The following is a 12654-nucleotide window of genomic DNA, read 5'->3' as shown; positions in this document are numbered from 1 at the left end:
CTACCACAGAAACACACAGGCACACATCAACAAACATCTGACAAAACAACATACCAAGATCACAGCAGCCACATACTCGAAAGAAAATTCAAGTTTTTTCAAGTTAACGTACTTACTAAAATAGTTGTTTGTAATTAAAAATGAATCCTTTGACCTAATTCGTTCATATACTTTAGAGTACTGTGCCCTTTACTTAGCAACATCCTAATCTCAAACACTTTTTTGTTTGGCTATGTAGTTAATGTAGATGTAGAATGTTTCAAATGGGTCACTTACAATACATTCAATCATGGTTAGGCAGCTCACTAGGTTTTGTAATGAAGCCAAGGTCTAACCTTTCAAAGCGCTCAGTGGTTAGCTGCCTCTTGAGGATGTCCATTTCTGTCTGTAGCTGAGACACTTTTCCACGCAGCTGAGAAACCTCTCTAGCATGACCAGCCCTACAAATAAACACATTTGGAGATCTTGGAAGAAAGGGCAAAAATATTTTTTATAACCAGTTTGTATTGCTTTTAAACTGTGCTAGAGTGGATTAAGACATCCTCATTTGATTGATGTGTGTTTGCCATCGCCATGGCAACTGCACATTTAGACTAGGCAACACTATTGAGAAACTGCTTGTTGGAGGAAAGCAACATTGAATGGGCTCTTTATGCACCCTTAAAGAGGACACAGTCCTTTGTGTTTGCCAATGACAAATGCTTCACACAGTTCAGACTCCTAGGAAACAATAATAAATGTTATCAAAATATATATATATGAGAGAAAGATTTCATTTTGACAGTGAATCCATAACATTTTTGTTGATTAATCATTTCACAAAGCCAGTGTTCCTATTTTGTATTTTGACATACAAGTATTTTATTATTAAAAACCAAATATAAATGCATTATGCATGCTATAATGTGTGTGCAAAAAAGTAAAATATAAATACTACATTATATATTGCATATAGCATTCTGCATTATCAAAAAAAAAAAAAATTACTATAAAACAACAGGACAGTTTGTGTGTTACATTTAAAATTGCTTTTAACTTTGGATCATATGTCAGTGAAAACATGCAAACTGGCAGCTGACAATTCAGCTTTGAGTACCGTAAATAACCTTTTAAAATATCACAATTTAAAATAACTTTTTATTTGACCGTTTTAATACTTTGTCAAAGCTTTTATTGTATTTTTCATCAAATAAATTTAGCTTTGGATAGCATCAAATATTTTCAGAAACTTCAAATACAAACATTTCCCAAATAACTTACAAACTTTTGAAAGGTAGTGTAACAGTCACAAAAGCTTTATAAACAGCCCTTTTGCCCACTGTTTATCCACTTACGTTTTGCTGTCAGCAAGAGTCAGGCGGTCCTTGAGCACTTTGAGCTCAGACTCTTTCTCACTGGCACTCAGGTGTGTCTGAAACTCCTTCTGTCGATTGGTGGAGAGCAGTGCCTCTAGATTTCGTGCCGTCAGCCGCTCGCTGACCAGCTGCTTCTTCAGAAGCTCTGCCTCAGAGCGCACATCCTCCAGTTCACCCGTCACCTGAGGTTGACATTCAAAGGTTAGTGTTGGTTACTTGCATATTTGCTCATTTTGCTCTTTTAAAAGTCGGCATGAAATCAAAATTGACTATTCTTATTTTTTGATGGAGTGTTTATTATAAATAATTTATCCGTGCACTTCATGATTTAAAAAAATAAATAAACGTGCCCTCATAATCTTTAATCAAAAATGTTAACTTCCCCTCCCCCTCAAAACGACAACTCTACTCTTCGGTCACGAGTAATGGCACAAGGGTGGAGCTAGTGATGTGAGGGGTAAACGACGGGAAAGCTGAAGCTGATGCTTCACTTTATAGCACTGACACCAGTCACGATGGAGTACATTACCCTTAAACACTGAAAAGATATTAGGATATTACGACAACATTACTCTTAGGACATCGCAAAATAATTTGTTTCATGAATATGACTTAACCTGATGGAGTCTCTCTCTCTCTCTCGCTGTTTAAAGGAACACGCCACTTTTTTTGAAAATAGGCTCATTTCACAACTCCCCAAGAGTTAAACAGTTGAGTTTTACCATTTTTGAATCCATTCAGCCGATCTCCGGGTCTGGCGGTAGCACTTTTAGCTTAGCTTAGCATAGATCATTGAATCGGATTTGACCATTAGCATCTCACTCAAAAATTACCTTTTTAAATTATTATAATCTTCCTATTTAAAGCTTGACTCTTCTGTAGTTACATCGTGTACTAACTAGTTAACTAGTTATGATATAGCTGGGGACTACTTTCAGGCACTGCGTAATATTGCGCCTGCTGCACCCATGATACGGCAGCAAAGTTCCTTGATTATTACGCCTGAATGAGAGTATAGTTCCTAGCCATATCAGCCAAGAAAATCGCAACTTATCATTTTGCGTTGGTCTTAGTACACGATGTAACTACAGAAGAGTCAAGCTTTAACCTGTTAACCCGCATCGGCCCGCGGGCGGGCCGGAAGGGCGTGGTCGGGCGTGGTCGGACTTTTTATTACCTTTGTTTTAGAACAATATTCAATCAATTATCATTAACTATATATCATTTGAAAGCTAAAACACTCAAGATTAACGATGTGAGCTTGTTTTTGAAATCAATACACCAGAGAGGAAAGGGTTAACAGAAATGCTGAAAGACCGGCCATTTAAAATGAACAAAGCGAACCGCAGTACTCACGTTTGATCGCCAATAGCGCTGGTCAGCTCAGACTATTCCAAGACACACCAGCATACATTTCAAGAGAAGGGTCCACTCTTCAAAATGCATCCACTTTTTAATCCAAAACAACGAAAAAATAGGGGAAAACACGATAGATCCTCCTTTGTTTACATAAGCGATTCGAGTTATAGTTATCGATAGCGTCCATTTTCCAATAAATATCGATTATAATTCGTATTCCAGCTTTGAAACGCCATCTATTTCCAGCAGAATCGTCTCTTCCGAGTAAGAATAGCCCTCCCTCGTCTCTCTCCTTCAATCGCAGGAGCTGTTATAACCCGGGACAGTAAGCGCGTCCGTGAATGGGTCAGCGAGGTGTCAATCCGGACACATCACAATAGGGGTGTTTGAACCCAGCCAATGCCTCGCCAGCACAGTTTTGATGGATGGAAGTGTTAGCCAACCACAAGGACGTTTACAGTGATTGACAGTTTGAATAGTTTACGTAAGATTGTTTAGAGAATAGCTCGGCGTATTGTCCGTGTGTTTTCGTGCGCTCTCGGGTTACGCATGAAGCGTACACATAATGGCGTCGCAGCGCTACACAGACTGGCTATCAGCGAACAGATGTTGTCCAAAGCTCACATCTGAATCTCTCCATCGTGGATCTTCGACTTGAGAAGTGTTTCTGTGGCGTTTGGTGGTGTTTTGGAGGACGTGGGGAGAAAAATGGCTAATTTAGTAGCCGAATACGCGCTGAGATCGCTGGGAAGCGTGGATAGCATTAGCACGTAAGTGTCTCCACCCTCCTCTTGAATGTTTATGTGTCTTTATCATGTATTTGCAGCTTTTGTTTCATGTTAGCTGTTTTAGATTCTAAAAATGACAACGGAGAGGGATAATATGAGGGGATTACATGAGTTTTGTTCGTGTGGGTGGGTGGGTGTGTTTGTTTGTGGGTATGTCCCGGTTATTGTGTGTGTGTGCGTGCGCGCGTGTGTGTGTGTGTGTGTACAAAATGTAAACAGTGTTGCAAGTTTGATTTGTTTTGCTTACACACTTTCTCACTCTTTTTCTCTCACTCTTCCCGGTCTTTTCAGAGGTCTGGTGAATCCAGATGGTCAGAAAAAAAACCATTTTAGTGGCTGCTAGAGCGTCTTCCTCCACTGTAAATACTGTAAATAGTTGTTTTTTTTTATTATTTAGTAATATTAGTAATAGTAATCTATTACTATATTAGTAAAATAGTAATATTCATAATATTCACCATATAAAATAAATAAAAAATACAAATGTTGTAAAAACAATGTATTTTGCATGTTTTGTGTTTTCACTAGTTCAAAAATGATCAAATCTGTTTTGGTTCACTGTTTTCATTATTGGAATTGTTCAGAATAAAGACTGTTTAGTTATGTTCAAATTCTGAAATAGTTTTGTGTTTTTTTGTGGTTTCATTGGTAGAGCAGTTCTGAATTGATATACATATGTAGTATGCAGTGTCTTATGGAGTCTCTAAATAGCATTTTTGAAAGGATTCCTAGACTTTTCTTGAAATAAAATATCCAAATGACTTTTCCAAAGCTTTTCTTGAAATGAAATACCATAAAGATGTACTTTCTGTAAGTCTTTACCTATAAAAAATTTATTATTTCATATTTTATTTCAGGAAATATTTAGGCGTTTTTTTTCAAAAATGCCATTTGTAGACTAACCAAATGACTAAATGAGTCAGCACTACAAATGCTGTTCAGAAATAGTTTTTTATTGTGTGTTTTGGTGGGCAGAGCAGTTCTGAATTGATATACATATATGTATTATGTAGTTTTGACTCATTTGGACATTTGTTTACAAAGTGTCTATTTGGGGTCTCCAAATGGCTTTTTTGAAAGGACGCCTAGATTTTTTTTAAATAAAAGCTTACAGAAACTACATTTTTGGGAGTATCATCCTCAAATTTGAATCAAAACATGGTCAGATGTTCAGCTTTATCTTTATGGTGTTTTCAGGCCTTTGGCATGAAAGTCTCATCCATTTTTCCCTTAGTGAGCTTCATTAAAACATATCGCGAGTCAATTTCATGTATATTTTACCTTGTTTTACTCTATTGCTATACTAATTTTGAGTTATTATGACTCTAGAGTAACAAAGGATCAAGTGTCTAGTTTCAAACAACACCAGATTTTTAAATATAGACCTTAGGGTTCAAGAGCTACAGACATTTTTATTTGGTTATATCGTTTTTTACAAAATGCTCAAAAATAGGGGCGCAGGGTAACAGGTTAAATAGGAAAATTATCGAAACTCTTTGGTCATTTTTGAGCGAGATGCTAATGGTCTAATCCTATTCAATGATATATGCTAAGCTAAGCTAAAAGTACTACTGCCAGACCCGGAGATCGGCTGAATGGATTCAAAAACGGTAAAACTTAACTGTTTAACTCTTGGGGAGTTGTGAAATGAGCCTATTTTCAAAAAAAGTGGCGTGTTCCTTTAAGCATGTTTAGTGCCGTTGATCGTCGTCGTCATCCCTAATAAATAAAACATTTATTCATGCTTGGGTGTCTGCGGTGAATCCAGTGGCGAGAAATCCCCCACCACTAACTGCAAACTGGCATTTCAGATCTGCCTCCAGTTTGTTAGTAACGCCCCACTACCAACGATCCAATCAATTCCTGAAGGACAAAATCAAGTACCGCCCTCTCATTTCAGATGCAGTTTCACTCGGATATATGTCAGAGTAGAAAAGAACAGACGCAACTTCCGTTTCATGCCGACTTTAAAGACGTAGTAGGATGAAGTGTGTGTCTTACTCTTTCCAGCTCCATGCTCTTAGCCGTCAGCTGGCGAAGGGTGAGCTCTTTGCTGGAGTCGAGTTTGACGCACAGTTCTCTGACAGAGGCCAGATCTGCCAACACTGAGGCTTTCTCAGCTCGAGCCGCATGGACCTCCTCTTCCAAACGAGACATTGCCCGTGCCAGCGACGACACCTGAGCTTCATATGCTTGCAGAGCGTTCAAGTGCTGAAGAAAAACAGAGGCGATAAGGCAATGAAAAACAGCCTTTGGTGTGCTCCTCATGCCCAGAGTCACTCATACCTCCTGTATCTCTCTGTCCTGCAGTGAGACTCTCTCTCGGAGGTGTCTACGCTCTGTGTCAGATGACAGCAGCTCCAGTCTGATAGAGTTGTTTAGCCCCTCAGCCTGCTGCAGCTTCAGCTCTCTATCCTCCGACTCGGTGTGGATGGTCCGGAAACGCTCCAGCATGTCTCTGTTTTCCTGTTCCTATAGACAACATAGAACAGCGTCAGTGCAAAATCAAATTGCATCTGATAAAATCAACACTTCATACTTAAAATAGGAGCATTCACAAAATGAATCTGCACTGAATTTTAACTCTGCATTTCATGTTTTTTTTAAGTTCATGTAGAATTTATCATCACCTACTTTAATTTTCCTGTGAAAAATAGTTTGAGATCAATAACCAAAACAAAAGCAATGATATTAAGGCCAAAACATTCCAGTGATTTTTCTTGGTAAAACTGATAGGAAAATGTTATGTTAACACAAAAAGCAAACCTTGAATAGGAGCTGTTTCAATATTCATGTGTCTAATATATATGCGTGCGTGAGGATGATTACTCTATATTTTGGGGGACGATTCTGTTACTGTTTTGTGTAGATTGCGTCACTAACCTCTGGAATGAGTGTTTTATCATTACAGATGGGTTAAGTGAAATGGCTTTACAGAAGTAGATAATTCTGAGTGAATAACGAAAAGAGAATGCCGAACATGGGACGAGCTGTAAGTGGATTGGTTATCCAGCTCTGTCTGTTACGGGTAATAACGACTTCTTTTGTCCTTGATAATGCTGGTTTGAATCACTCTCTGGATTAATGTGTTTAAGAGTGTTTATATGATTTGGATTTGTGAAATTGAATATTGCCGTCCATAATGGGTTAAAAACCCATGTCTAAATTCAACTGAGGGTCTAAAATTAAACAATTTAATGCTTTGTTATTCGAATGGTAAAGGTAAATATTTTAGACTTGACGGCAGAGAAACTGAAACATTGGCTAAGTCACCAACCAAATTATCCAGAGAGAGCCCTCACATAATGAAAGGCTGCTGGGAAAACAAAGGAGTGAATAGAGTTGAGGTAATATGGGTTAAAGGCAAAAGCTGCTATAAGGATGTCTGTGTGTATCCTCAAGGTCTGAGTAACGCAATAGTTCGGGTTGTGTAGAACAGAGATAAGTTGAACAAAAACTTTTGGATCTGCTGGCTAACCAGTTGATGGAGAAATACAGTGACAAGTAATTATAATGAAATTAAATATAGTAACTTAAATTAGTTATGAACAACAAAATTGTAATAGGAGCTATGGAGTTTATGAACACCTGTCAAGTCAAATTAAATTAACATTATTGTGAACACTGCTTTTTTGATAATGTACACCGTTTCAAAACAGCTTAACAGAAACGGAGGATGTCTTTTTAATGAATATTTGGCAGTTTAGATATGAGCAATAGTATTGTTTGATAGGATTGTGAAATCTGTTTGTTTTTGTTCAGTTTATAACCATTTTGATTCAATAAGTATCATTGCCAAATGACAAATATGAATGAAGGGTTTTTAATATGTTGATCAGGTAGCTGACGTGTAAGCATTTCTAACTGACAAGACAGTGAGGACCAAATTGACTTTACACAAGGTCCTGAGGATTTGCTACTGAATATGCTGTTAATTTAGTCAGAGTACAGTAATATGGTATGATAGTTGAGAAGATGTGCAATAAAATAATAATTAGGCACTGAGTATGATTAAAAGAAGTGTCATTGTAAAAAAAAGCTTGTTTGTTTATTGTCATGCATGTATTTTTATATAATGTCATTTTGACCAAATATTGACAAGTTTAGGTTTATGTTCAGTTATTTCGAACAGTGCTGTATGTGGGCTACGATGATTGCAAATGGATCTGTGATGAAAGTAAAACTTAATAAAAGGGCTAAGTAAAATTTAGGAACTATTCTAAGTTTGTGGAAATATTGATTTTTTTTATTTTATTTCTATTGTTAAAGATGGCTTAATCTGGGTCTTACTTATGTATGGTTTAGTTGAAGTTAGACTACCATTTTGTTTTGAACCACAACCTGGTTTCAAATGGGGGAATGAATGAGTGGAGTTACAATCCCTCCTCTTGCAATATATAATAGATTGGAAATAATAGTTTGTGTAAAACCAGTGTATTTACCCTAGTATTTAGGTTATAGACAATGTCTGTATTGGGTATCTGTGAGGTCACTGAGGGTCTGACCCATGTCAGGAATGCAATAACGGTGTTCATTCATTTAGCCCGGTTTCCAGAGATTATGTAGTTTTCTTGTTATCAGTTCATTTTCTGATATAACCAAATCAACCAAAATCCATCATACGTGTATAAGACATGTACAAACAAACAAGGCAAATTTCTATTTAAAGGGTCATTAAAAATGAATTACTTATTGTGCACGCAGTTTTTCTTTCATAATATATTAATGATTTGTTAAATCTGGTTAATGAATATGCAAATTTAGTTTTAAGGCTGTTGTCTAAAATCTGGTTAATGAATATGCAAATTTAGTTTTAAGGCTGTTGTCTAAATGTTTTGTTTAAAAGTAAGTGTGAAGTAGCTGTAGTAGGAAGAGAGGTATTTACAAAGGTGTGTTGATGAAAGCATATATGGATGGAGGACATTTTTCCAGTTAGAGGGACAAACAGAATGATTCACTGGAAATTACATAATTTTTTATTTTTTTGTGAAGAAAGACTAGTGCAAGTAGAAATAGTGGGATTAAGTAAGTAGATGAACATATAAGGGAAGTATTTGTACGAAAGAATGTGTTTATTAATAGAAATGTCAGAAATATACTTTCCGTAGTGACCTCACTTGGTAGACCAGACGTGGGGGACCCCACACCGGTCTAAAACGGGGGACTGAAGGAGTGGATTGTAGATTGACAATGGCCCTCATAATAATGTTAATTATAATATTTCTTGAATAATTATTAATCAGTTACATTTATGCATGTTAGAAAATAAGTTGAATATGGCTTTAGTCTGCTATTTTACTCTCTAAGAAGCTGATCTCATTGTGTGTGTGTAGTTAACCATATTTGATCAAATTCAGGGCAACCTTGAAGTACAGATAAGTGTTCCCTGCGTATGTGTGTGTGTGAATGTCTATCTTTGCAGCTAGATGCAGAGAGAGAGAGCTCTTGAAGGAAATTGTCATTTGCCATCACCCTGATGTCCAGGGTAACAGATATACGTCCGTGGAGACTCCATCGTGAGTGTTGAAGCTAGGGGTGGGCGATATGGGAAAAATATCATATCACGATTTTTTATAGAAATATCACGATTCACGATTTTTATCCCGATTCTTTGTTAGTTTTACTATTTTGGTTTTACAAGTTGTCTGAGCATTACAGCCAAACTAGAAAGACAAAAATGCATGGCAGATATTTAGGCCAAAGTGGGCGAAGATAAAAAATCTTTGTCATTATTTTATTTTTCTTATTAAAAAATAAGAACAAAGATACACATTACAAATACACATAATATACAAATAAAACAAACAGTGCTTTATTTCCAGGTACAATAGGTGTATTTAGCAGAGCATTCAATGAAATTGAATGAACAAATATAAAAATAAAACACTAGATAGACTGATTCCTAAAGCAGCTGTATTAAAGTTTTTCAGTCAAGAATAGTGAGTGATTTTTCTCTTTGCGTTTTGTTGTTTTGTTAACGTTAAATGAATAGTTCCCCCAAAAATAAATATTCTGTCATCTGTCTGTCAATTCTGTCATAATGTTGTATTTTTATATCATCATTTACTCAAAAGTTGTTTTAAACCGGAATGAGTTTCTTTCTTCTGCTGAACATTTATAAATGCCATTTTGAAGAAGGTGGAAAACCAAACAGTTGCTGGTCCTCAGTGACTTCCATAGGATTTTTCTTTCCTACTATCAAAGTCAATGTAGACCAGCAACTGTTTGGTTTTCCACTGAGTAAATAATGACAGAAATTAAATTTTAGGGTGAACTATCCCTTTAATGACAGTCGACAGCACGTTTAGTGTCCTGTCCCTTTAAGAGCTGCACGCATCTAATATACAGTACAGGCACGCATCCGTTTCTCTCTTAACTATTTACTTTCATTTTAGAGATAACCAACTCAGTCTGTATGTAAACCTTGTGTGTTTTGACAGTATTAGCGCAAAAGATAAGTTAGTTGAGTAATCAGGCGCTGTTAGACAGGCGTTTTAGTGCGCGTGCTTCAGGTGTATGCGCTCAGAACAAGCGCACTTCAGACCAGCGCGCGAATTAAACATTTAACCAGCAAGGCTTGTATGCAAATAATGTACTTTTGCGATCGCGAATAAGTGCAGTGTCCTGTCAGAGTAACTCTACTGCTGTATGTCGTGTTGTACAGTACATAGAGACGGCGGCGCCAGAACTGTATTTGACAATGTGCTCGGTAGCGCGATACTACGATATTTCTTCAAAAGCAGATCGTGGAGACATTTTTATCGTCCACGATCAAAAATCGTCATATCGCACACCCCTAGTTGAAGCTGACTTCTGCTGATGAAATTGCAAACTATTTTCTTCAGTAAATATTTCTTTAATTAATCGCATCTCTGACTCCTGGTCTTTGTTCATCATACCTGGTCCTTGGGTTTGAACTTTTATTACCCAACAACTGAGTCGGTGCCGAGTACCAAAACAAACTTGTGGCCAATCAGCAGTAAGGGGTGTGTCTACTCATGATGTGGAGGAGAAAGCGTTCAGTGCACAGGACGGACATTAGCCGAGCCGAGCGTCAGAAAGATAGAGATGGCGGACAAAAAACAAAAGAGGAAAACGTCTGCGGAATGATAAGGCAAGAAGTAGGACCCGTGTAAATATCAGATCAGCTTTCCAGCGCTGGAGAGAACTCGAGGAGCGGAAGGCCTGCGATCGGACGCTGAGGTTGCTTTGTTTCTTCTCAATCGGTGAGTAACACCGGCCGCGCTGCGCCACAACTAAAGTCTGCCTGGATGTGATAAAGCGACCGTTGAAAATCATTTGAAATTTGTGTCAGCACGTCATAAATAGAACGTGGCAGCAGTTTTCTGTGAAGATTTGTGTAGACAGCATCACTGATTTGAATGACCTATAATATTTTGTCGCGTCCGGTGTAGACACGGTGTAACATTGGTTTTGCTTTGTTTCACAGAACTAATCGTTTCCTGGGTTGCGTACGTATGTGTTGGGCGGAGCTATCAAAATAGGGGCGAAACCCTTTTGGGGTAGGGACGTGTTTGTTTTGATGATTTCAAATATCAACATTGGCTATCAGAAATCGCTTACTCCACCTTTAACCACTGATTTCTAGTTGTGTACTCATTAGGAAGGCCAAACAAAGTACTTTCGCAATGAAACACACAGCGTCTCCACGACATGGCAGCGGCAACAACAATCTTACAGCGAGAATAAAAGTTATGCCTTCTTTCATTGCGTGTACGTTTGGGTGGTGTTATGCAAATCTTCCCACACCGTGACGTAGACATGTGGGGGCGTGTTTGAATGAGTCCTTTTAGGAAGGCATGGCAACTTTACAGATCTTATACATGCACAAACAGCCTGTAACACGCCAAAGACAAAGGAAAACATGAAATGACATCATATTAGGGGTGTGCTCAAAATATCGATTCTTAGATACATACCGATATAATAAAAAAAGATACAGTATCGATATTCTAGCCCTTAGTATCGATACTCCGCCCAGCCATTAGGGGGCGCAGCGGCGCCCGCGAGTTTAAAAAAACTCATGGAAAATGTTAAAGCAAGATGTAGCATTTAAGTGATTTCATAGTGAAATATGTTATGGCAGTACATGGTGTCACAAAAAAGAATTATAAGAAGATTTAATAAGAAGTTAAGAATAATAAGAAGAAGATTTTGTGTTTGTGTGAGCTCAGACTGTACCCTTGGAAAGTTAAATGTTGACTTGTGGTAATTTCCAGATGAATACAATTTGTGTACAATTAATCAGAGCACTTAAAGTTGCAAATATTTAAACAAAATACTTTGCACTTGCACTTTGTTATAATGCACTTTTGTCTTCAATAAATTGAAGAAAAATGCAGAGTTCTGTTTGTTGAGTAAATGTGTTCAGCATTAACTAATTGGCTCTGGCCCATGTATTTTTATTGAATCGTATCGAATCGTGTCACATTGTATCAAATCGTATCGAGACAGCTCTGTATCGAGGTACGTATCGAATCGTGACCTGTGTATCGAGGTATGTATCGTATCGCCAGGTTCTCCAAGGTATACAGCCCTACATCATATGATTGGCATTTTAAATCAAATGACTTATTTTTGGTGTTTTTTCCCTCTTTATTTCTCACCTTGGCAGCCATCATGCTTTCTATCCGTGCCACTTCTGAGATATACGAGTGAACCCTGAGCTTCAGTTCATCCCTCTCATTCAGAGCTTCCTGCATCTCTGCGTGCACTGCCTGGAGAAAGGACCACAAGAACGTGAGCATGTGTGTATGTGAAGTTCGTCATAGATGGTCGTGTGAAAAGAATTGGGTTCACTTTTACCATTTGGATGGGGTGGGAGGAAGAAAAACCAAGGAAAAGAGGAGAGGTCTATTGGTGTGGATGTATGCACCTGGTTTTCTCTGGTCATGGTCGCCAGATCGTCCTGTAACCTGCGGTTCTCTCTCAGCGCAACCTCTCTGTCTCGACTGATGGCTGAGAGCTCCTCTTGTGATTGGTCCAGCTGTCTGCGCAGACTAGCGATTTCCCTCTCTCGACTGCTCAACGTCACCTTCAGTTGACTGAAATACATGACATATGACATTCAAGGCCTTCTATTCATCCCCAAAAAGACAGAAACATCTCATCATCCTAAAAACATTCCTATT

General features: G+C 37.9%; 1 protein-coding gene across 1 annotated transcript in view; it reads right to left on the bottom strand.

Annotated features, from left to right (window-relative positions):
• Positions 1-12654, bottom strand: part of LOC306880616 (centrosomal protein of 135 kDa) — a 28284-nt gene that overhangs the window by 1761 nt on the left and 13869 nt on the right. The window contains exons 18-23 of the mRNA XM_079434248.1: positions 12399-12567; positions 12130-12240; positions 5789-5974; positions 5504-5713; positions 1335-1537; positions 336-440 (exon numbers count right to left, since the gene is read on the bottom strand). Of these exons, the coding sequence (XP_079290374.1) occupies positions 336-440; positions 1335-1537; positions 5504-5713; positions 5789-5974; positions 12130-12240; positions 12399-12567 (984 nt within the window). The remainder of the gene's footprint in view (positions 1-335; positions 441-1334; positions 1538-5503; positions 5714-5788; positions 5975-12129; positions 12241-12398; positions 12568-12654) is intronic.

Source organism: Barbus barbus (genome assembly GCF_936440315.1).
Source record: "Barbus barbus genome assembly, chromosome: 14".
NCBI lineage: Eukaryota > Metazoa > Chordata > Actinopteri > Cypriniformes > Cyprinidae > Barbus > Barbus barbus.
Note: the sequence above shows the minus strand (reverse complement) of the source record. Positions and strands in the feature narration are given on the sequence as shown.